At 53.1% G+C, this 24,204-nt stretch overlaps 1 protein-coding gene across 1 annotated transcript in view; it reads left to right on the top strand.

Moving 5' to 3' along the window:
- LOC121164355 (deleted in malignant brain tumors 1 protein-like) overlaps nt 1-24,204 on the top strand; it is a 142,194-nt gene that overhangs the window by 7,647 nt on the left and 110,343 nt on the right. Inside the window, exons 6-12 of the mRNA XM_040992484.1 lie at nt 449-766; nt 4,108-4,425; nt 7,728-8,045; nt 12,132-12,142; nt 12,530-12,549; nt 15,851-15,879; nt 17,017-17,045. Of these exons, the coding sequence (XP_040848418.1) occupies nt 449-766; nt 4,108-4,425; nt 7,728-8,045; nt 12,132-12,142; nt 12,530-12,549; nt 15,851-15,879; nt 17,017-17,045 (1,043 nt within the window). The remainder of the gene's footprint in view (nt 1-448; nt 767-4,107; nt 4,426-7,727; nt 8,046-12,131; nt 12,143-12,529; nt 12,550-15,850; nt 15,880-17,016; nt 17,046-24,204) is intronic.

Here is a 24,204-nt window from a genome sequence, read left to right as displayed (position 1 = left end):
AATACGCTCAGATGTTCAGGGCGCTGTCTGCTTGGAGAAGAGGCTGAGGGCATGTCTGGAGGAGGGCAGGGAGTCTCCTGTGGGTGGCTCGTCCACTGCCCTTGTCTCCTGTGAGGATGTTGGGTGGGCAATAGTTGCGATGAGCCAGGTAGCACACTGACAGTGGGTGGATGGCTAAGGTGTTGTAGGTGAGAAGAGAACGTTGTGGGCTCAGAGAGATGGAGGGGCAACGTGGTCTCCATGGAACTTCAACGTTGCACTCCTTGTGAGCAGGAGTCTCCAGTGTGGCGGAAAAGCAGGAAGTGACTTTCTGTGTGTCTGTCTGTGTGGATGTTGCCTTGCATGAGGGACCTGACTCCTGGGAAGTGGTTTGGCCATTCACGAATGATAGAGGCTCAACTTGTTGTTGGCAAACAGCCTCAATGAGACCTGTCTGTGTTCCCTGTAGAGACTGATTTGGCCCTGAGGCTGGTGAATGGAGAGGACCAGTGCCAAGGTCGTGTGGAGGTCCTGTACCAGGGCTCCTGGGGCACCGTGTGTGATGACAGCTGGGACATCAACGATGGCAACGTGGTCTGCAGGCAGCTGGGCTGTGGCTATGCTGTGTCTGCCCCTGGAAACGCCCGCTTTGGCCAGGGCACAGGACCAATTGTGCTGGATGACGTGTCCTGCTCAGGGCAGGAGTCGTACCTATGGGACTGCAAACACCGTGGCTGGCTGTCCCACAACTGCGGACACGGGGAAGACGCAGGTGTTGTCTGCTCAGGTGGGCCTCTAGCTTCTCTTGGGATTTGCCCCGATTGGAACCCCTTAACTTGTTCCTACCACTTCATTTGGGGATCTCAACTAAGACCCATTGTGGCAGACCTTGCCAAGGGAAGCCAATTTCCATTGGTGATTCCACTAAGCTGTCGTGTTTTTGCCAACATGACTAGTGGCAACCGACCTTAGAAGCCACATCAGCCTCCCTATGTGACACTGGTGTAATCATCTTATGTCCAGTGTTTGGTAGTGGCTGCATTCCATAGGAAGTTGTGGGAGTGTAGAGTCTTTCTGGGTCCTCCTGGACGGAAAAGGAACAGAGAATTTTTCATTATTGTTGTTAACCCTCAGCAGTACTTCGCCACCCATGGGTGAGAGCATCCTGTTGGGGTCTAGCCCCATGGGTGCTGTGCTCTGCAGTATCTCTATCCCTTGGTGGCTCCTATTCTGGGTGCTACTGCAGCCCCACAGAGGAAAGCTGCCCATGTCCATCATGCCCTTAGGATTCCTGGGAACTGGGAGAAGGGAGTGGGAAAGGACAAAGGGAGGGCAGGCAGGAGATGCCCTGAGAGACAGACAGAGCTTATGACTGAGTTAACTAGTGTTTCTCGAAGCTCCACGTGGACCACAGGCTGCCCAGAAAGAGGCTGTTGTCTTGGGCAGCTTCCTGCTCGTCCCCTGGGTGTGTGCAGGTCCCCTGGGTGTCCCTGCAAAGGCGATGATATCATTGCAATGGAGGACATATGGGTGGAGGCAGCACTGAAGTGCCAGCTGTGGTGCGCATGTGCAAGGCAAAGATGCCATTGAGATGAAAGGACTGGAGTGAGCACGTGGGGCACCTGTGTAGTAGGACATGAGGCCATCATTGGTGAAGGTGAATGAGGCAGGACTCACACAGCATGTATCCCAGGTGACAGCTGCATGCTAATGTCTCATGTTCTTCTCTTTGTCACAGCTTCCTTGCCCACGACCACAACTCCACCAAGTGAGTATGCCCTGTCCTTCTCTACAATTCTCCTATTCTTTCAGACTCAAACGCTGCAAGTCTAATAGGATACTACAAGTGGCAGATAGTGACAGGTGACAGAAGAAGGGAAGGGATATTTGGCATCCTGTGGTGAGCCATCATTCGATGTCACTCATCCTAACATTAACTCAGGCATTTCCCAATACTTTGATCCCTAGTGTGTTGGTCGGTAGTGTTCTATGGGATATCAATGTATAAGTATTTTGGAAAGTGCAGACAAGATGTGATGTCATGGCAGAGAATATTCTAAATATCCAGGACTTGAGGACCTAGGAGTGTCCAGCAGAGGCTATGTCCAATGCCATGGCCATACTTGTGAGCTCAGGCTGCTAACAGACATGGAGAGGAGGGGCAGGACCTGCGAAGGAACCACTGTTGAGACATCTGCCTGATCCAGAGAGATCCATCTTGGCTCTTTGGCTTCAGCTCTAACTCTTACCTTTCTCCCTGTTGCCTTTACAGCAACGTGGCCTTCCACGACAACATCCACAGTTTTTACCACAACAGGTGAGTGTCCCGCCTTGCCAGGAATCACTGTGTCAACATGAAGGAATGCCAGGCTTGCTGATGACAGGATGAGGCCCCCAGTGGGCCCTCATTCACATTGCTGCTCTTTGGGTGGGTGAGAGCATGGGCCTCTGAAGACAGGTCCTTGAGGCTGGTGACCTTGTTCAGTGTGAACCTGTGCAGGTGCTCAGGCAAGGTCCCCATCACAGGTCCAGGATGGGAAACCTCAGTGATCACACGTGGGCTTTCTCTTGCCTATGAGGCTGTGGATTGAGGGCTTACAGGAATAGGGAACAGGCTGTGATTTGCCAAGGCTGACCTGGGACTCTGCCAGACCTGGACAGTCCCCTACGGCTGTCCCCACGGTTCCTCCCATAGTCAGAGTGCACAGGTGCTGTGATGTGTGTACAGAGCTCTGTGCTGGGTGTGCACATGGCTGTTCCTGCCGATCCAGCTCCTGTCACAGCCTCAAGATCATGTGTGCTTTCACTAGCCTAGCATCCTGACCTGGGAGGACGTGGTGTCCTTGCTCCTGTCGCCGGAATGAAGAGAGATGTGGACAAGTATCAAAGGGTGACAGGGCATAACAGGTTGGATACCAGTAATGTGCTGATGAACACAATGTGCTTGAGACCTTCACTTCAAGACAGGAATGGTGATGTGTCCTTTGTTTTCCTCCAGTGGACATATCAAGTGTGGAAGTGAGAGTCGTGAGTGGATGTGAGTGGGTTCAGGGCCCAGGGCAGGTCCTGCATCAGGGCCCCTGTGTGTGATGATGTCACTGTGCCAGCTGATTGTATGCATGGAAGCTGTTTCTAGAAGCCCTTAGACAGACAGATGGTGGCTGTGAGGTGGGTGTTGAGTAGCTCCACTGGAGGGCTCTCCACTCACTCTAAGGCCGTAAGGAGTCTCTGGCTGCTTCCCAGTGCCTTCTTGCTCTGGTGGTTGGTTTGTCCTTGTGACCCTAGGAGGTCCTCAGTGCACCTGAATGTGCCCTCCACCTGCAGAACTCTGCACCCTGTCTGCCTGTGGGATTGCTGCTCTGCGGGGTGTGCCCCTGGAGTTTACCTGGTCTCTGCCCAGCTATGCCATTGCCTGTGTTGGCTGGGTCATGTGCATTGTGTGGCCTTTAAGTGATCCATCTCTTCTGGCTTTTCTGACTTTCTCACCTTATTCTGCATCACCTAATCTGGTTTCCTGATCATCGACAACTCTTGCAAGCTGAGAGAAATGTCAGTGGGCATTGGCCTTTTGGTATTGAAGGTGGACATGACCTTGCTGATTGTGGTGCACACCCTCTGACCCTCTGTTGGAGTCAGCGTTAGTTCAGGCATGATTTCTCTGTCTTTTGCCCCTTCAAATACGCTCAGATGTTCAGGGCGCTGTCTGCTTGGAGAAGAGGCCGAGGGCATGTCTGGAGGAGGGCAGGGAGTCTCCTGTGGGTGGCTCGTCCACTGCCCTTGTCTCCTGTGAGGATGTTGGGTGGGCAGTAGGTTCTATGAGCCAGGTAGCACACTGACAGTGGGTGGATGGCTAAGGTGTTGTAGGTGAGAAGAGAACGTTGTGGGCTCAGAGAGATGGAGGGCAACGTGGTCTCCATGGAACTTCAACGTTGCACTCCTTGTGAACAGGAGTCTCCAGTGTGGCGGAGAAGCAGGAAGTGACTTTCTGTCTGTCTGTCTGTCTGTGTGGATGTTGCCTTGCATGAGGGACCTGACTCCTGGGAAGTGGTTTGGCCATTCATGAATCATAGAGGCTCAACTTGTTGTTGGCAAACAGCTTCCAATGAGACCTGTCTGTGTTCCCTGTAGAGACTGATTTGGCCCTGAGGCTGGTGAATGGAGGGGACCAGTGCCAAGGTCGTGTGGAGGTCCTGTACCAGGGCTCCTGGGGCACCGTGTGTGATGACAGCTGGGACATCTATGATGGCAACGTGGTCTGCAGGCAGCTGGGCTGTGGCTATGCTATGTCTGCCCCTGGAAACGCCCGCTTTGGCCAGGGCACAGGACCAATTGTGCTGGATGACGTGTCCTGCTCAGGGCAGGAGTCGTACCTATGGGACTGCGGGCACAATGGCTGGCTCATCCACAACTGCGGACACGGGGAGGATGCAGGTGTTATCTGCTCAGGTGGGTCCCTCGTTGTTGACTGCCTGTCTGTGAAGTGGTTCCGTCATGGCCCATGAACGTGAGAATCCATGTAACTAACTACTCTCAGTGCACCATTTGCTGGCCACATTCTCACTGCCGTCCTTGGTCCACACCTCGTGATTCTTGTGGTTCTGGGTTTGGCCCACGACCACATACCACGATATCAGTGTTGGATTGTGTAGATTGGAAGCACAGTCAGGTCAGCTGGTGCACTGTGTCCAGTGCTGAGGCTAACATTTTCTTGGAGTTAACTTGTTCACCAGGGATGTGCTAAGCTCTCCGGTTATGGAGGAGTTCTGCATGTAGTACCAGCTTTGTCCCAGCCTCCTTGTTGGGGTCTAGCCCCATGGGTGCTGTGCTCTGGCAGTATCTCATCTCCTTTGGTGGCTCCCACCCTGGCTGCTACTGCAGCCCCACAGAGGAAAGCTGCCATGTCCATCATGCCCTTAGGATTCCTGGGAACTGGGAGAGGGGAGTGGGAAAGGATGCAGGGATGACAGGTAGGAGGAGGTGCCCTGGGAGAGAGACAGGGTCCGTGATGGAGCCCCATGACCTAGTGTTTCTCTAGGGTCCACATGGAACGTAGGCTGGCCCAGAACGAGGCTGTTGTCTTGAGCAGCTTCCTGCTCGTCCCCTGGGTGTCCCTGCAAAGGTGATGATATCATTGCAATGGAGGACATATGGGTGGAGGCAGCACTGAAGTGCCAGCTGTGGCGGGCATGTGCAAGGCAAAGATGCCTTTGAGATGAAAGGACTGGAGTGAGCATGTGGGGCACCTGTGTAGTGGGGCATGAGGGCAATCATTGGTGAAGGTGAATGAGGCAGACTCGTACAGCATGTTTCCCAGGTGGACAGCTGCATGCTAATGTCTCATGTTCTTCTTTATGTGACAGGTCCCCCAACCACGACAACATCTCCACCAAGTGAGTATGCCCTGTCCTTCTCTACAATTCTCCTACTCTTTCAGACTCAAATACTGCAAGGCCTCATATGATTCTACAAGTGGCAGATAGTGACAGGTGACAGAAGAAGGGAAGGGATATTTGGCATCCTGTGGTGAGCCATCACTCAATGTCACTCTTCCTAACATTAACTCAGGCATTTCCCAATACTTTGATCCCTAGTGTGTTGGTCGGTAGTGTTCTATGGGATATCAGTGTACAAGTATTTTGGAAAGTTCAGACAAGATGTGATGTCATGGCAGAGAATATTCTAAATATCCAGGACTTGAGGACCTAGGAGTGTCCAGCAGAGGCTATGTCCAATGCCATGGCCATACTTGTGAGCTCAGACTGCTAACAGACACCGGGAGGAAGGGGCAGGACCTGCTAAGGAACCACTGTTGAGACATCTGCCTGATCCAGAGAGATCCATCTTGGCTCTTTGCCTTCAGCTCTAACTCTTACCTTTCTCCCTGTTGCCTTTACAGCAACGTGGCCTTCCACGACAACATCCACACATTTTACCACAACAGGTGAGTGTCCCGCCTTGCCAGGAATCACTGTGTCAACATGAAGGAATGCCAGGCTTGCTGATGACAGGATGAGGCCCCCAGTGGGCCCTCATTCACATTGCTGCTCTTTGGGTGGGTGAGAGCATGGGCCTCTGAAGACAGGTCCTTGAGGCTGGTGACCTTGTTCAGTGTGAACCTGTGCAGGTGCTCAGGCAAGGTCCCCATCACAGGTCCAGGATGGGAAACCTCAGTGATCACACGTGGGCTTTTTCTTGCCTATGAGGCTGTGGATTAAGGGCTTACAGGAATAGGGAACAGGCTGTGATTTGCCAAGGCTGACCTGGGACTCTGCCAGACCTGGACAGTCCCCTACGGCTGTCCCCACGGTTCCTCCTATAGTCAGAGTGCACAGGTGCTGTGATGTGTGTACAGAGCTCTGTGCTGGGTGTGCACATGGCTGTTCCTGCCGATCCAGCTCCTGTCACAGCCTCAAGATCATGTGTGCTTTCACTAGCCTAGCATCCTGACCTGGGAGGACGTGGTGTCCTTGCTCCTGTCGCCAGAATGAAGAGAGATGTGGACAAGTATCAAAGGGTGACAGGGCATAACAGGTTGGATACCAGTAATGTCCTGATGAACACAATGTGCTTGAAACCTTCACTTCAAGACAGGAATGGTGATGTGTCCTTTGTTTTCCTCCAGTGGACATATCAAGTGTGGAAGTGAGAGTCGTGAGTGGATGTGAGTGGGTTCAGGGCCCAGGGCAGGTCCTGCATCAGGGCCCCTGTGTGTGATGATGTCACTGTGCCAGCTGATTGTATGCATGGAAGCTGTTTCTAGAAGCCCTTAGACAGACAGATGGTGGCTGTGAGGTGGGTGTTGAGTAGCTCCACTGGAGGGCTCTCCACTCACTCTAAGGCCGTAAGGAGTCTCTGGCTGCTTCCCAATGCCTTCTTGCTCTGGTGGTTGGTTTGTCCTTGTGACCCTAGGAGGTCCTCAGTGCACCTGAATGTGCCCTCCACCTGCAGAACTCTGCACCCTGTCTGCCTGTGGGATTGCTGCTCTGCGGGGTGTGCCCCTGGAGTTTACCTGGTCTCTGCCCAGCTATGCCATTGCCTGTGTTGGCTGGGTCATGTGCATTGTGTGGCCTTTAAGTGATCCATCTCTTCTGGCTTTTCTGACTTTCTCACCTTATTCTGCATCACCTAATCTGGTTCCCTGGTCATCGATAACTCTTGCAAGCTGAGAGAAATGTCAGTGGGCATTGGCCTTTTGGTATTGAAGGTGGACATGACCTTGCTGATTGTGGTGCACACCCTCTGACCCTCTGTTGGAGTCAGCGTTAGTTCAGGCATGATTTCTCTGTCTTTTGCCCCTTCAAATACGCTCAGATGTTCAGGGCGCTGTCTGCTTGGAGAAGAGGCCGAGGGCATGTCTGGAGGAGGGCAGGGAGTCTCCTGTGGGTGGCTCCTCCACTGCCCTTGTCTCCTGTGAGGATGTTGGGTGGGCCGTAGGTTCCATGAGCCAGGTAGCACACTGACAGTGGGTGGATGGCTAAGGTGTTGTAGGTGAGAAGAGAACGTTGTGGGCTCAGAGAGATGGAGGGCAACGTGGTCTCCATGGAACCTCAGTGTTGCACTCCTTGTGAGCAGGAGTCTCCAGTGTGGCGGAGAAGCAGGAAGTGACTTTCTGTGTGTCTGTCTGTGTGGATGTTGCCCTGCATGAGGGACCTGACTCCTGGGAAGTGGTTTGGCCATTCATGAATCATAGAGGCTCAACTTGTTGTTGGCAAACAGCTTCCAATGAGACCTGTCTGTGTTCCCTGTAGAGACTGATTTGGCCCTGAGGCTGGTGAATGGAGGGGACCAGTGCCAAGGTCGTGTGGAGGTCCTGTACCAGGGCTCCTGGGGCACCGTGTGTGATGACAGCTGGGACATCTATGATGGCAACGTGGTCTGCAGGCAGCTGGGCTGTGGCTATGCTATGTCTGCCCCTGGAAATGCCCGCTTCGGCCAGGGCACAGGACCAATTGTGCTGGATGACGTGTCCTGCTCAGGGCAGGAGTCGTACCTATGGGACTGCGGGCACAATGGCTGGCTCATCCACAACTGCGGACACGGGGAGGATGCAGGTGTTATCTGCTCAGGTGGGTCCCTCGTTGTTGACTGCCTGTCTGTGAAGTGGTTCCGTCATGGCCCATGAACGTGAGAATCCATGTAACTAACTACTCTCAGTGCACCATTTGCTGGCCACATTCTCACTGCCGTCCTTGGTCCACACCTCGTGATTCTTGTGGTTCTGGGTTTGGCCCACGACCACATACCACGATATCAGTGTTGGATTGTGTAGATTGGAAGCACAGTCAGGTCAGCTGGTGCACTGTGTCCAGTGCTGAGGCTAACATTTTCTTGGAGTTAACTTGTTCACCAGGGATGTGCTAAGCTCTCCGGTTATGGAGGAGTTCTGCATGTAGTACCAGCTTTGTCCCAGCCTCCTTGTTGGGGTCTAGCCCCATGGGTGCTGTGCTCTGGCAGTATCTCATCTCCTTTGGTGGCTCCCACCCTGGCTGCTACTGCAGCCCCACAGAGGAAAGCTGCCCATGTCCATCATGCCCTTAGGATTCCTGGGAACTGGGAGAGGGGAGTGGGAAAGGATGCAGGGATGACAGGTAGGAGGAGGTGCCCTGGGAGAGAGACAGGGTCCGTGATGGAGCCCAATGACCTAGTGTTTCTCTAGGGTCCACATGGAACGTAGGCTGGCCCAGAACGAGGCTGTTGTCTTGAGCAGCTTCCTGCTCGTCCTCTGGGTGTCCCTGCAAAGGTGATGATATCATTGCAATGGAGGACATATGGGTGGAGGCAGCACTGAAGTGCCAGCTGTGGCGGGCATGTGCAAGGCAAAGATGCCTTTGAGATGAAAGGACTGGAGTGAGCACGTGGGGCACCTGTGTAGTGGGGCATGAGGGCAATCATTGGTGAAGGTGAATGAGGCAGACTCATACAGCATGTTTCCCAGGTGGACAGCTGCATGCTAATGTCTCATGTTCTTCTTTATGTGACAGGTCCCCCAAGCACGACAACATCTCCACCAAGTGAGTATGCCCTGTCCTTCTCTACAATTCTCCTACTCTTCCAGACTCAAATGCTACAGGTGGCAGATAGTGACAGGTGACAGAAGAAGGGAAGGGATATTTGGCATCTTTTGTTGAACAGTAAGTTGATGCTACCCTCCCCTCTCTGACTGGTGACATATGTAATGGTTTTCTGTGATGATTTTCCTAGGATCAGTCAGTACATAATGAACAAACAGAGCATGCAGAGTTGTTATGTCTGGGTAGAGAATGTTGCAAATGGCAAAGATTGGTGGGGTCATTGCATCCAGCAGGCCCTTTGTGCCATGGTTGAACCTTGAGCTCAGGCTGCTAACAGACACCAGAGGAATGAGCAGTACTTATGGAGGTTCTGCTGTTGATATACCAACCTGATTCAGAGAGCTGTAGATCTTGGCTGTTCCCTTTTAATCTAATTCTTGTTTTCTCCCTGTTGCCTTTACGTCAGCATCGCCTACTGTCATCATAGATTCTACCACGAGAAGTGAGTACTCCCCCATTTCTGTATGGCTATGAAGGACAGGATGAGTCTGCCATTGTGCTCTCATTGACATTGTTGGTGGTTTTGTGGGTGGGAGGATGGGTCTCTGAAAGATGAGTCTTTGAGGTTGGACACGTTGTTCAATGGGATCCTGTGCAGGTCCTTAGGAAGGTCCCCATCACATGTCCAGGATAGGAGCCCTTTTATCCCACATGACCTTGTTCTTAGGTCTGAGATCATGGACTTTAGGAATTACAGGTGTGGGAACACAGGGAATTAAGCACCATATGGCAAGGGACCAGCCAGATCTTGACAGTTCCATGAATGTGTCACCAAAAAGGGCCAAATGGACTTGTTGGGATACTGTGATGTCTGCAGAGAACTCTGTCCTGGGTGTGTCCACAGCTGACCCTGTTCGTTCAGTTCCTGTCACTGCCCCTGTGAGCATGCATCCTTACAACCGAACATCCTTGACCTGGGAGCTCCTGCCATCTCTCCTTCACTGGTGTTGAGAATGCAAGGAAACTAACTCTGATCTTTTCTTTGCAAGCAATTTCTTCTTATACTCTCAGCCCACCTCACATAGTAAGTTCTGAGAGCTAAGTCCGTGGCAGAGATATCAGGGGACCTCGTTGTTGTCCCTCTGTATCACTGGTGATGTAGACGGGTGGCCAGACTGACAAGAACTTGCTCCTGTACACACAGCGTCCCTGACCCTCTGTGGGTGGTCCAGGTCCAGGCCACCCCTGACTGGTCTTGTGCCTTGGGAATTGCCATTGTTGTGAGCTAAGTAACATCTGTTTTGTCCTGACAGCAGGTTATTCCTGTGGAGGCCTCCTGTCCCAATCCTCAGGGCGCTTTTCCAGCCCCTTCTATCCTGGGAACTATCCAAACAATGCTAGATGTGTGTGGGATATTGAGGTTCCAAACAACTACCAAGTGACTGTGACCTTCAGCGATGTCCAGTAAGTGCGCAAGTGCAGAGCAGCTTACCTCGGGGACCATGCACCTTCCCCTGCAAAGCGGAAGAGGTGGGAGGGGCAGCTGTCTGGATGACCTGCTTCCATCACTGGGGTGATTTCTGATCAAGCAGAGGATGCCCATGGATGGGAGAGGATGGCTACTGATGGGGTCAGGCTTCTCCTCCTCTAGTTACAAGTGGAAATCATCACTCTAAGTAAGGGAAACATCACCAAAAGCAAAATGGGCCGGTGGCCACGCTGACCACAGAGACTCCTGGGTTTTCTAGTGGCCTGGACAAGGAGTGAGGTGGGTGGTGCCATGATTTCATTGCTGAACAAAACCATCTCTTCTCTTGGTTTGTGTTTGCAGTGGCCCTAGAAGTCTCTGTCTTAGTTGTCCACCTGGGGAGTTTCACAAAGGACATGCTCTTTTGATTTCCTTGGGATTATAATACAAGGACTAACACTTGATGAAACTCTATGGGAAGAGTTTGGTTGCATGAAGCCAAGACTGCATGTTCTGTTTTGCAGGCTGGAAAGCGGCTGTAGGCATGATTACATCGAAGTCTTTGATGGCCCCCACCGCAGTTCCCCTCTCATCGCTCGTGTTTGCGACGGGGTCCGGGGCTCCTTCACCTCATCCTCAAACTTCCTGTCCATTCGTTTCATCAGCGATGGCAGTGTCACCAGGAGAGGGTTCCAGGTGGAGTTTTACTCCACCCGCTCTAATGAAAGCACCAGTGAGTCCCCCGAGGGGAGGCATGGGTCACAGTGGCGATGTCTTTGAGTGTCCTGATGCTTGGTCTGCTTGAGGCTGGGGAATAAGAAAGTAGAGTAGCCATGTTGGATCACCTGCTGAAAGGGACCTGGAACAGTGTGCCCTCGTTCACTGGCTGCACAGGGAGGGGTCAAGGACCAGCTGACGGACAGTACCTCAGCCTCAGTGTGGTCAGCAAAGAACCAATAGACAACACAGGACGGTGCTCTTGTCAACTAATTAGAATACTGTCACAGGCAGAGTTGACCAACTGGCTTGAAGCCCTGTGGACTTTGCAGAATACGGACACTGGCCATGTCCTGAGACCCAAGATGCTTGGCTTCTATCTGAAGGCAGGCAGGGCAGACTCCTCAACCTCTCCCAGCAGATGCCATGGGCACTGTTTGAGCTGTCATGTGGACTGAGCATAGATCAATCAAGGGCTGGGCAGGGTGACATCCAAACTCTCACATAGTCAGGATTTGAGGAACTGACATGCCCCATAGCTAGGTGACCTTATTTCATGACCTCTTTCATAATTTGTGACAGAGTTCCTGTATTTTACTAATAAACATTACCTTGTCGAAGCATTCCCATTATTTAACATCTACATCAGAGAAACTCCATGTGTTCCCCAGCTGGGCTTGCATGAGGCTGGGGCTGCCCTGAGCTATGGTGGCAGAGTGGCAGCAAGGTAGAGCCTCTGCATCCATCCCACCTGCTGGTCATCCCATTCAGCCATCTTCATGCAAGCATCTTTAGGTGGGAGGAGCTCCCAGCAGGATTTGCATGGCTTGGGGGCACTAAATACACTTTCTGCTCTTGTCCATCAGGCCTGCTTTGTCTGAACAATCACATGCAAGCCAGCGTGAGCATATCCTACCTCCAATCCCTGGGTTACTCTGCCTGGGACCTTAACATAGCTGCCCAGAACGTGAGCTACCAGTGTCGGCGTGAGATCACGGCAAGCCAGGTCATCTTCACGATTCCCTACACTGGTTGTGGCACCATCAAGCAGGTAAGCCAGGGTCTTCCTACTCTGTTTCCTAGCTGCCAGACTTCCTTACAGTGGCCCAGGCCTCTGGGGTTCAAGTTACGATGCTGGTGTCATCAGGATACAAGTCTTGGACACCGTGATGTGGCATTTCAATAGGAGGGAGCAGAAGGAAGCTGAGCAGACTGAACTCATCTGGCTGGGTCCAGCAGTGAGGACACTCACAGGCTGCCCCCCGCATCAGTGAAGGCATAAACAGCCCCTGGTGTAGTTCTGAATCTGTGGAGTTTGAAGCGTTTCTGCTTCGTCATTAGGGAAGGTGAGGAGAGGAGCACCACTAAGCCATCGTTTGTAACTTTGACATGAATACGTCTGTGCAAGCATGTTGCTCAGCCCTGGAGGAGGCCAGTGCACAGGGAAGGTCCTCAGGTTTAAGTTTTTGGGGAGCATGGTAAATCGTCCTGTGCACTGACCACTGTGAACTGTCACCACCTCGGGTGACCAACTGTCTGGGTGGATTTGTTTTTAAGATTCATTTGTTTATTTTGAAAGTGAGAGAGAGATGGGTGGGAGATGGGGGGTGGGCAGAGCGAGATAGAGATTGAGAGATCTTCCATTTGCTGGCTGATCATGAACTGAATCAATGGGAGTCAGTCTGGGATCATGTTGCTCCCTGTTCCACTCATGTGTCCTATGGTCACTGACATCTGAGTGACCCTGGTGCGGGGAACAGCCAAACCATGCAGCTGTCCTGCCTCCTCTGCCTTCACTGGACGTGGGCAGCATGCACTGTGGTCTCCTTTCTCTGCTTATGTGAACACCCACATTGCCCACCAAAGGAAGCATCTTGAGGAGCAGGGCCAGTGTTTCACTCATTTCTGCAACTCTGAGTGCTCCTGGGCCAGAGCCTCAGACTTCATAATGGTGTGAGCAGCAGCTAACAGCTGTGCCAGCACTGAGCTGACACTCTTGGGTCTCTGCAAGTCTTTGCATAGATCTGTTCCCTTTTTATTACAAACAAACGCAAGCTTGGAAAGGTGAGCCACCTGCCCAAGACCACATATTCACAAACTGCAAAGCCAGGATAGGAGAGTGAGCTTTCCTGAGAAGGACAGGGACCCCAGGCCCAGCCTGTGTGGGTCAGCCCCTGCAAGATTCCCTGCAACCCAGCCTGCAGGTGCCTGGGAACAAGCATTCATCCAGAACCAGAATTGCTCTGGTTAAGACGGGAATTGCATTGCATGCTCACGGCTTGGAACAGAGTCAGAATTGAGCTTGAGCTTGACCACAAAACACAGCAGAGAATGTCCTTGTTCTTGTACAGACTCTAACTGAAGGCACTTGAACTTGACTTGTAAAGAGTAAGAAGGTGATGAAAGTTACTTGGTTTATAAAGCCGAAAACATTTCTTAGAGTTCAGAGCCAGAAGCAGAACTGCTCCTCCAAGGACAAGGAAACTGTTGAGTCCACCACCAGAGTTCCTCCCCAGACCTTGGCCCTCTGCGTAGGCTGTTGCACACCCCAGGAGGCCGGGCTGACCTTGACCCGGGGCCCCGGTCCAGCCTGGGAAGCTGATGGTCAGAGAGATGAGGGTGGTAGTCAGGAGCACCGAGGCCACCTTGCGTCTCCTGTAGAGGTTTCACTTTTCTCAAGTTTTGGGAAAGGACACTCTCAGAGCTCTGCAAGTGCAGGAAGCTGCAGAAGCTCGCTCCCTCCCCCAACACATTCCATCCTGAGGAATAGTTGTGTTTGGGTTGACCAGGTGCCAGCCTCAGAAGGAGCCTTGGTTCACTCACCCAGACAGCGAGGAATGCAGCTCTGCCCTTGGCAGTGTTCATAACTAGCATGCCAGGCTTCTCTTTTGCTTTATTTTTCTTTTCCTTTTTTCTTTTTCTTTCTTTTCCTTTTTCCTTTTTCTTTTTTCTCTCTCTCTTTCTTTCTTTCTTCTTCTTTCTCTGTCTCTTTAATCATAATGTCCTTTAGGACTTTAAAAAATATTTGTTTTATTTTATTGGAAAGTCAGATATACAAAGAGGAAGACAGAGAGGAAGATCTCCCATCCATTGATTCACTTACTCCCCAAGTGGCTGCAGTGGCTGGAGCTGCACTGATCTGAAGCCAGAGTCCTGTGGGTGCAGGGTCCCAAGGCTTTGGGCCATCCTTGACTGCCTTCCCAGGCCACAAGCAAGGAGCTGAATGGGGAGCGGGGCTGCCGGGATTAGAACTCGCACCCATATGGGATCCTAGCACATGCAAAGCAAGGACCTTAGCCACTGGCTACTGTGCCGGGCCCAGGACTTTTGTTTCTTGTGATGCTATTTCATCACCCATCCGACACAAGCATCAGTGTATGCTGGACTTGTACATTGCCTGGCTGGGAGAAGTTTGCTTCTGGGCATCGTAGCATCTGGGAGGGGGATGATTCTAACTGTGTCCCAGCTGACACCCCTCTTTGGAGTCTTGTTGCTTCGGGGGACCTTGTCCATCTGCATCCTTTCTCCAGCAGGATTATTCCAGGCTTGTCCTCCATTCTGTGTAGTCCTTCTGCCAGGCCCTCGCCCCTGTAGCTTTGTTCACTCCCTGAACTCTTTGAGATACCAGTGACACTGCTGGTCGCATCATGCTTAGCCTTATGGTGAGGCAGGAGCTCAGTCCTGCAGCCTTGGAAGGCCACTCTCAAGTGGTGATGGACACATTGGAAGGAGAGGGGGCCAAGAATTGGCTGCTTGGCGAAAAGTCCAGTAGCAAATGGTTCCACTGCAATGGACACGGGAATGTGCGGGAATTGCTTCTGTGTGGCCACATAAGCTGGGGAAGGCCCCATCCCGGCATCAAGACCTACTGCAGGTACAACTGTGGATCTCCATGGCTTCCGGCTCTGGTGGCTTCAGATGCTGAGTTGCCACAGCTACCAATCAGTCACAATCAAAGCAACAAACAGTGACTACCGAATCCTCCATCCCTGCCCCCCACCCCTATACACACATGTGTGGGAATGTCTCTCCTAGAATCCCTAACAACAATGAGGATGTAGCCAGCCAGAAAGACTGTTAGTGCAGAATGAAAGTCAGTGCATCAAGTGGCAGGTCCACGGCCATATAGAACACCCATTTTCCATAAAAGTTCCTCCAGCTGGCCCATACTGGTCCCATTCCCTGGTAGAGGGCACAGGGGAGAGGGGAAGGAGAAGCTCTTAAGCCATACACCCAGCTGGGTCCTAGCAACCACGGATCATCCCACCCTGTGTGGTTGCAGGAGGGTCTTGGGGTCTGGTGGGGTCCACGTCCTCTTGTGCTATCCTGATCGGCAATGAGGTTCCCTTAGTGAGTGATGTTTGCCTGACCCCACTCTCCCACTGGCCTCTCCCAGGTGGACAACGACACCATCATCTACTCCAACTTCCTCAGTGCAGTTGTTTCCAGTGGGATCATCAAGAGGAAGAAGGACCTGCACATCCACATGAGCTGCAAGATGCTGCAGGACACCTGGGTGAACAGCATGTACATCACCAATGACACCGTCGAGCTCCAGGAGATCCAGTATGGCAACTTCAACATGAACGTCTCCTTCTACACGTCCTCCTCCTTCCAGTACCCCGTGAACAGTCACCCCTACTATGTGGACCTGGACCAGAATCTCTACCTGCAGGCGCAAGTCATCCATCCGGATGCCTCCCTGTCCTTATTTGTGGACACATGTGAGGCATCACCAACCTACAACTTCTCATCCGTGACGTACGACCTAATCCGGAGTGGGTAAGAGCTGTCTTTCCTTCCCAGCTAACCCTTCCCCTGAGAACTGCAGCATGGGGTTCACTGAAGTTCCAAATGTTCAAGCTTAGCTAGCTCGCCTGCTGCGCGTATCCCCTTCCTGTGACTTGCTTTTTGAGAAACTTTCTAGGTCCTGGGACCATGTTGCCGATTAGCAGGGCAGTGTGGTCTGTGGGTCCTCTCCAGCAAACACATGGAATGAATGGTAGCTGGAGAATTGGACCCCTAATCTGTGTTCATCCAGCAAATTGAGTTAGTAACTTAAGCTGAATTATACTCCAAGTGATCATAACCTAGCTTTAGAGTTAAAAGGACTCAAATGAAGGAAGAAACCAGGGTAGAAAATCCAAGTCTCACTGCGTTACCCCTCTGGGCCAGTTCCCTCACCCATCAGCAGGCACTAGGGGTGCCCACACCATGAGGGCACTGGAGCACAAGATGAGGTGCTGGGCAGAGTGTACACTGCAGCAAGGGTACAGAGAATGCTGTCTGGGCACAGAGTGTGCACCGCAGGAGGTCTTATGACCTTCATTGCCCAGGAATGCAGTCTCATGATCTCTGGTTCCTACTGGACCCGAGGGGGCAGAGAGCAGACCAGTGGTGTTGAGGTGGGGCTCTGATGGGGCCCAGCCTGGGCTGCCCTCCTTGGAGCAGCCCTCGGGTGAGGTGGTTGGACTTGAAGGGTCCCTGGGACGCCAGGGTGTATGAGTCTTTTCCCCATTCTGTAGCTCCTGGCCAGGGTGCCTGGCATTTCTTGGCTTTATGCTATAGACCCAGCATCTCAGTAGCTGCTGTCTCCCAGAAGAAGTTATGGTGATAGAGTAAAGGGTTCTAGGTCATTATCTCTGCATCTAGCTGGAACACCACTGCCATCATAAAGTAGCATTTTGGTAAGCACTGATCGAATGTGTGCTGGTTCAGTGGACAGGCTTGGTGGAAGCTGGTCCCACACTGACCATGGAGTTGGTCCAGGTCACAGCAGCCCCCTAGGCAGCACTCTCCCTGCCCCTTCTGTCACACCACGGGAAATCCCACCCTAGTGAGCACAGGTGGGTGCTATCTCGCCCACCACAGTGAGCACAGGTGGGTGGGTGCTATCTCGCCCACTACAGTGAGGGGCCAGAGGGGAGGAGGAGTTCAGCCGGCCGTGTGGGAAGTGCAGGCTGGGGTGGCTCAGCAGAGAGGAGCCTGGAAGAAGATGCTGGGACACAAGAGCAACCAAAGGAGCCCAGAGACCAGGAAGAGAGGCAAAGTCATCTCACCACTCCAGTCTCTTGGCATTAGTCCTGGCTGCCTCCCAGACTCACCAGGTCCTTGAGCACCCAGTCATTGTGGGATCACCCTGACCCAACTGTGCTTGTCCACCTGGGAACGCTGGAGGCATTTGTGGCTTTCAGAGTCTACCCCATAGAGGGCACTGATCTGTTGTACAACCGGGGTGTGCCCAGGGCCCCCTCACCTGGAGCCCCTGAGTGACCCACACAGGAAGGACCTCGCAGAGAGCCAACGGCCACTCTTCTTCCATTGCAGGTGCGTGAGGGATGAAACCTACCAAACCTACTCTGTGCCGTCACCCCACATCGTGCGCTTCAGGTTCCGTTCCTTCCACTTCCTGAACCGCTTCCCGTCTGTTTACCTGCGCTGTAAGATGGTGGTATGCAGGGCCTACGACTACTCCTCACGGTGCTACCAGGGCTGCGTGGTACGATCCAAAAGAGCTGTGAGTTCTTACCAGGAAAAGGTCGACGTCGTCCTGGGACCCATCCAGCTGCTGGAGCCTCAAGCCGCCAGGAAGAAGGGCCTGGAGTAGGGGGGTGCCCAGAGACCCTGCCTCTTTCTGTCATTCCATCCAATCACAGAGCACCTGCTGCGTGCCAGCCTACACCAATTGGATTTGACCCGCTTCTTGCCTTTGTCTAAGGCGTGGTCAAGAGAGTTCTAGCCTGGGAAATGCCTGGACTTACCCTTTCCGCTCTAGGAGTTCACAGCCCAGGCTGTGCACTGTACAGTGGAAATGTTGAGATAAATAAAGTGTTGTTAGTTCAATCGCCTTGGCCCCTGCCCAGTGCAGGCCGTTGCGTGCTCAATGAATGAGCCTTCTGCTCCCGCTGCTCTTGTCTCCGCAGCAAGGTCAGGCCAAGCCTGTTCCTCAGGGGGTCGGGGCAGCAAATTCTCATGCCTGGTGTGCTGGTGTAAGGGTCTGGGGGGCCCAAGGGCCACAGGCAGCTCCTATCTCAGTTGTTGACCAGCCCTGCCCAGTCATCTCACTTTCTCCATTGAGCCCAGGACCTTGTTGTGGGTGTGGGTGAGACCTTGCAGGCCTTCTGGGTGAGGCTGGAGCCATGGTGGGGTGGGAGGCGGACAGGGCCAGATTGGCATCCGAGCCTCTGCCAGATGCCAGCTGTGGTGGCCTCTGATGGCTCTTGCCTTGGGCTGCAGTTAGACCTCCCCCTAAGCCAGCCTAGTGTAGACAGTTCCTTCCTCATTGTCTTACTCAGAGCACAGTTATTGAAGGACTATTCTGTCCCTGTATGCAGCTGAGTAAACAGACCTGGATCAGAGCCCTGGACCTGCAGCGGGAGGGGTCACAATGAGGCCAGGGCAGGTGCATCTGTGGGAGGCTGAGTGAGCCATGGAGAACAGGACAGCAGGCTGGCTGTGCCCTCAGCTCTCCCTCCCTTCCATACTCCTGTAGTTTCTATAGCAGCCCATGTCCTGGCCACCTCTTTCCTGGGCCCTTGAAGCCCTTCCCCAGCTGGATGCCTCCATTCTCTCCCAGAGATGTAGGCCAAACTCTATCCTTGAAGCCCTGCCCATCTGAAAACTTTCCACCCACAGTCAGCTGCCCCTCAGGCCTGCTCCTGTGTCCCATTGGGCACTGCCCTCTCTCAGTTTCTCAGCCCTTCCTAGCAAGCAGCTCTGGGCTTTAGTCCCACACCAGGAGCCACCACCCCTTCTTCCCTCCCTTCCCCTCATTCCCTGGCGTTGGTCCTTGTCCCAATTCCATCACTATCAACACCTCTCTCCACCCCCAGGCTTGGCAGTGGCCGACAAGGTGCCCAGGTAGCTCCCAGGAGAGCTTTCACAGCACTGTCACCTCTGTAGGGGGCTCCCTGGTCAGGGTCCTGGCGACAACATACTTCAGGCTGGGGAGGAGCATGCAGACTGCTCAGAGGCAGGCCCTGAGCTCTGGGATATGAAGCTGAGAGAGCAAGCTTGACACTGACCCTTGGTGGTCAGGTACCTGAGAGAGCATGGGAGTGTAGAGGGTGGCTGGCGCCTGTGGACCTCAGCACAGGTGTGTGGTGGGGTGAGGTGAGCTGGGTGGGGGAGAGGAGAACACAGGAAGGGTGAAAGTATCCAAAATCCCACATTCAGTTGTGACTCCGACAGCAGCAGCGGTAGAGGTTTCTCTGGAGGGCGGTTCCTTGAGGGCCTGAGAGCAGTCAGCATCCCAGGCCCACAGTAGAGTCCTGTTGCCATGCTGGAGCAAATCCATGAGGGATCCCTTTGTAGCAATGTGGTCAGGGTTACCAGGGCTCGCCTTCCTACTGGGTCCCTTCAGATGAAGGAGAGGGCGATGGAGATGGGGTGTCTGAGGGAAGGGTGGAGGGCATGGGGGCTCCACCCTTGGGCTTCCAGAACCTTCCAGGGAATTGACAGTGTTTCTTTCCAATGTCCTTGGCATGTTTGGGCTCAGGATATGAGCAAGAGTGATTAGTGGAAGACAAGAATGCTAACCACATCATGATTTTCAGTGTCTGTGGCTTATATTTTATTTAGTCATTTTAATCTGTTTGAAAGAACCACACAGCAGGCAGAAAGAGAGTTTTTTTTAAATTCAGTAGTTCACCCCTCCAAGTGCCTGCAACAGCCAGGGCTGGGCCAAGCCAAAGTCCAGAACTCATTCTGGGTCTCCCACATGCATGGATGTGAAGTATTTGGCCACCACCTGTGGCCTCCCAGCGTGTGCATTAGTGGGAAGCTGGAGCTGGAAGCCAGGCACTTGGATCGAAAGCATGGGCATCCCAAGCAGTGTCTTAGCCATTGCCCCAAAGTCCCCAGCTGCGTGATGTGGAGTGATTGTGATGTAAGAGTGCCCTCTTGCTATGAGAGAACCTGCCATGCAGGGGACGCTGGGTAAACTCCCACTGGGTCTCACTATGAGAGCCCACTTCCTGGCACTGTGTGGGTAGGGCATTATCAGTCTCTCCATGAAGATATGGTCCCGGAGGCTCAGAACGGGGAAGGGAGTGCAGAATAGTTCCAAGAGGTCAGCAAGACCTAACCCCAACCCTGGGGAAGCTGGGACTGTCTGACTCACTCACCTCAGGAGCCGAGCTTCCCTCCTTCCTCTCCCATCATCCCCAGGGCACCGTGAGCCCAGGAGACCATGGCTTGTCCTAAATCTGCACGCTAGTGCCTAGGACACACTGCTGTGGGTGTGTCAGACACACACCCCATAGGGCATTGGAGCTGGTGCCACAGGAGGGCTTGCAGAATTACTGTGGCATCTACACCACATGTGCTCTCAACTTGGGCCCTTGGCGCAGTTCCCTTTACCCCGAGGGAGTTGCCCTCCTCCCAGCCCCTGCACTTGCAGGACTGGCACAGAGCCGTGAGCTTGTGCTGGACTCTGCCCTCTGTGCTGTGACAGACACCGAAGGTGCTGTGCCTCAGGAGCCAGAACTGCAAACGGGGGCACATCGCACCCACTTTCAGTTGTCCTCTGTTCCCTGCTGGGGGCAGAGTTGGTCTTCCAACCAAGTGGACAGACCTTACTCCTGGTCACTCAAGTCGTCCACTTGCAGACACCAGAGGGCGCTGTGGCTTAACTATAGCCGTTTGCTCCTGGAAAGGCTATTAACATTTTTAGGAACATCAGGTGGTGGGGTGAATGGTGGTGGTGCCAGTATTACTAATATGGGAAGATGTTGCATTGTGTGTAACCTTGGTAAGTTCCTCTGGAAGTCTGTCGCTTCCACCTTTCTTTAATTCTAGGAAACACTCCCCTTCTAGTCTCTGACAACGCAGCTGCTGGTAGTTCCCCTTCAGCTCTGGTTCCTGGCAGCAGCCCCTGGACGCTGGCCTTCGGGTCTGTCCTTGGCTTAAGGAGCCTCGGGATGGCCCCCAGGGGCTCTGCCCTCACATATCTGACGGGTGCGATGGCATTAGGGTGGCCTCTAGGTGTGCTAAGCAGCACAGCTTGATTTTCTGTGACAGCTTTATGAAGATTTGGTTTATGTACCATGCAAGTCTACAGTTTGGCAGTCCGTGGAACATTCAGAAAACTGCAGCCATCAGCACAGTCTGTTTTCAGAGCATCTTATTCATCACTACAGACATTTGCTCTGTCAGTCCAGCCTCAGATTGAACGTCAAAGTGTGGTCTGCCTCTACCAACCTGTCCACCCTGACCTTGGTTTAGATGAAATCCTGTCTGCTGGAGTCCCTCGTTCACCTGTGTTGGATGAGTCAGAGCCACGGTGCCTCACACGGCCGCGGGCGTGACCTTAGCTGTAGTGGCCGGGCTCGGGGCGCTTCTCCCTCTGGCAGCAGTGAGAAATGTGGCCCAGAGCGTTCACAGACAAGGCTGGGTGTGGACGTGCGTTCTCAGTTCCCCTGGGCCCACTAGAACTGCGTGGCCTTTCGAGGAACTGACCAGCTCTTTGCCACAAGAACATGTGCTGGTTCAAACTGACCTCAGGAGGGCCACTTTTTGTTCTGATGGAAACACGAAGGCCACCAATGCCCCTTCCCTTTCCTGTCTCTCGTTTTGGAAGATGGTTTTCCACGTGCTGTAAAGGCCGTGCTTAACCATGTCATTGATTGGACAGACGCTCCACTCCCCATGCAGGCGCTACGTACACTCATGTCTTGCAAATGACTAGGGAAACGCAACTCACAGTTGCACGAATAGTCACCGAATGTGTCTCATTCTTCAATCATGTGAAGTGAAAGCTCCACCCACCCACGCACACCAGTGCTGACACTGCGCTGTTTTCACACGTGTACCTCCTCATTGATTACGGTTCTTTACCTCCATGCTGTAGACTTTGGGGCCACGTGGTGCCCTATATGCAAGCTTCTCCGTGCAGTTCTTCCCCGAGGCACAAAATCACTCTTACCTGAGAACTATTATTCAATACAGCACAGTCAACACTCGCAAGAACACCATAAGACCAGAGCTTGTCTCAGCTCAGGGCTCCTAGTGCTCAGCCTGGCACCCTAGACTGCATGGCCAGGGTTCACAGAACCCATCAAACAGCCCTGCGTACAGGAGGACTTCCCTGGCCCTCGTGCGGGAGGGCTTCCCTGGCCCTCGTGCGGGAGGACTTCCCTGGCCCTCGTGCGGGAGGACTTCCCTGGCCCTCGTGCGGGAGGGCTTCCCTGGCCCTCACAGAACAGATTGTGATGACTTACCCTCAAGGCTGGGGTGTTGACACATGACAAGCACAATATGAAAACCTTGGAAGGTTTATGACAGGGCAGTGACCCGAGCAAAGCAAAAGTCCGCAAGCAATTCAGACACCTCCCGTCCTCTAAGATGTCATCATGTTTGGATTGCCTGTGGTTGGAGCCAGAAGGAGCAAGAGGGAACCCTCATCCAGAAAGGAATACATCCCAAAGACCACCCGTGGGGTCCTGTTTCTGCTTGTCTCACCTATCGGAGAATTGTCCTTTTGTCTTTGTCAACTTACAGAAGGCGCTTCAGGAGCCATGGATTTTGTTACTCCCCGGTTACACTGATAATAAGGATGTTAGGGTTCAGTTGTGTTCTGCCAAGAAGGCGTGAACTTCTGACTCTATTACGGGACCTTGTTTGGAGAGAGGGTTTTTGCAGAGTTAAGTGAGTTAATGTCATGAGCATGAGCCCCTACCCAGGGTACCCAGTGTGCTGTAGCAGGGACATTTAGACACAGGCACCTGCAGAGGACAGAGAACAGGATGAAACGGGCATTAACCAAGGATGTCTGCAGGTTGCCGGAAGTAGGGAAAGGTCTAGAATAAATTCTCTCCTAGCGCCATCACAGACCCTGTGACTGGACTGCTGGCCTCAGAACTGCTGGCCTCTTCTTCCTCTTCTTCAGAGACAGAGCGCAGCCATGCTCTTCCAACCTTCGTTCATTGCCTAAATCCCTGCAGTTCGGAGAGCTTGACTCTTTAGCAGCTTTGTAGGCCCCACAGTCACACCTGAGTAGATACCTGTTTTTGACCACTGGGAGGCAGGAGCGATTCTACAGCATCCTCTGGCCTATGCTTTACCATTAACCCAGTCATCAGGATGACAATCCTAAAGCCTGCATCATGGCATGCACACAGAGCTTGTCCCAGTGTGTGTGTGTGTGTGTGTGTGTGTGTGTGTGTGTGTGTGTGTGTGTGTGTGTGTGCACAGAGCTTGTCCCAGGGTGTGTGTGTGTGGGTGGGTGGGTGGGTGGTAGCCTAGCAGCTAAAGTCCTCACCTTGAAAGCACCAGGATCCCATATGGGCACCGGTTCCAATCCAGTGGCCCCATTTCCCATCCAGCTGCCTGCCTGTGGCCTGAGAAAGCAGCTGAGGATGGCCCAAATCCTTGGGACCCTGCACCCAAGTGAGAGACCTGGAAGAAGATCTGAACTCCTAGCTTTGGATCAGCGCAGCTCAGAGCAGGTGTGAAACAGGTCCGTTAGGAGCCAAGGGTTTTCAGAACTACAAGATTCCAAGGCTGTGTGTGTGTGTGTGTGTGTGTGTGTGTGTGTGTGTGTGTGTGTACATTGCAATTTAAAATGGGGCAGGGCACAAGGAAGAGACTAGCCAGCTTTCAGCTTCAACTTTCTCCCTTCCATAAGAATCCAAGCTCATAATTCACAGCACCCCTGTGAGGACCAGTTCTTTTCTTGCTGAGGGCAAATGAGCAAGAAGCAAGGGCCCAGGTCATGGTACAGTCTTACTGCCCTAGGTGCTGCCTCCTGGACCTGCCACCTGGGAGCACAGGCAGGGCCTTGCAGGGGGTAGCAGTGACTGACCTGGGACGGCTGACACCTCCTCCTGACGCACCTTAAGGAACTGGCAGGCTGCAGAGATACCTGTGGAGTGTCATGTCCATCGTCGACTGTGCTGAAGAGGAGAGTACCCAAGAGATACAGCATGAGCTGGCTGTACACCCTAGGAAGGAAGTGGGAACATGGAGTAGACCTTCAGCTGACACCATTACACAGTGGAGGACCTTGAACGCTATTCTTTATTTTCATCT

The sequence above is a fragment of the Ochotona curzoniae genome, unplaced genomic scaffold (assembly GCF_017591425.1).
Source record: "Ochotona curzoniae isolate NIBS_2020 unplaced genomic scaffold, NIBS_Ocur_1.0 contig_66, whole genome shotgun sequence".
NCBI lineage: Eukaryota > Metazoa > Chordata > Mammalia > Lagomorpha > Ochotonidae > Ochotona > Ochotona curzoniae.
The sequence above is the reverse complement of the archived record's forward strand: the minus strand, read 5'-3'. Positions and strand labels throughout refer to the sequence as shown.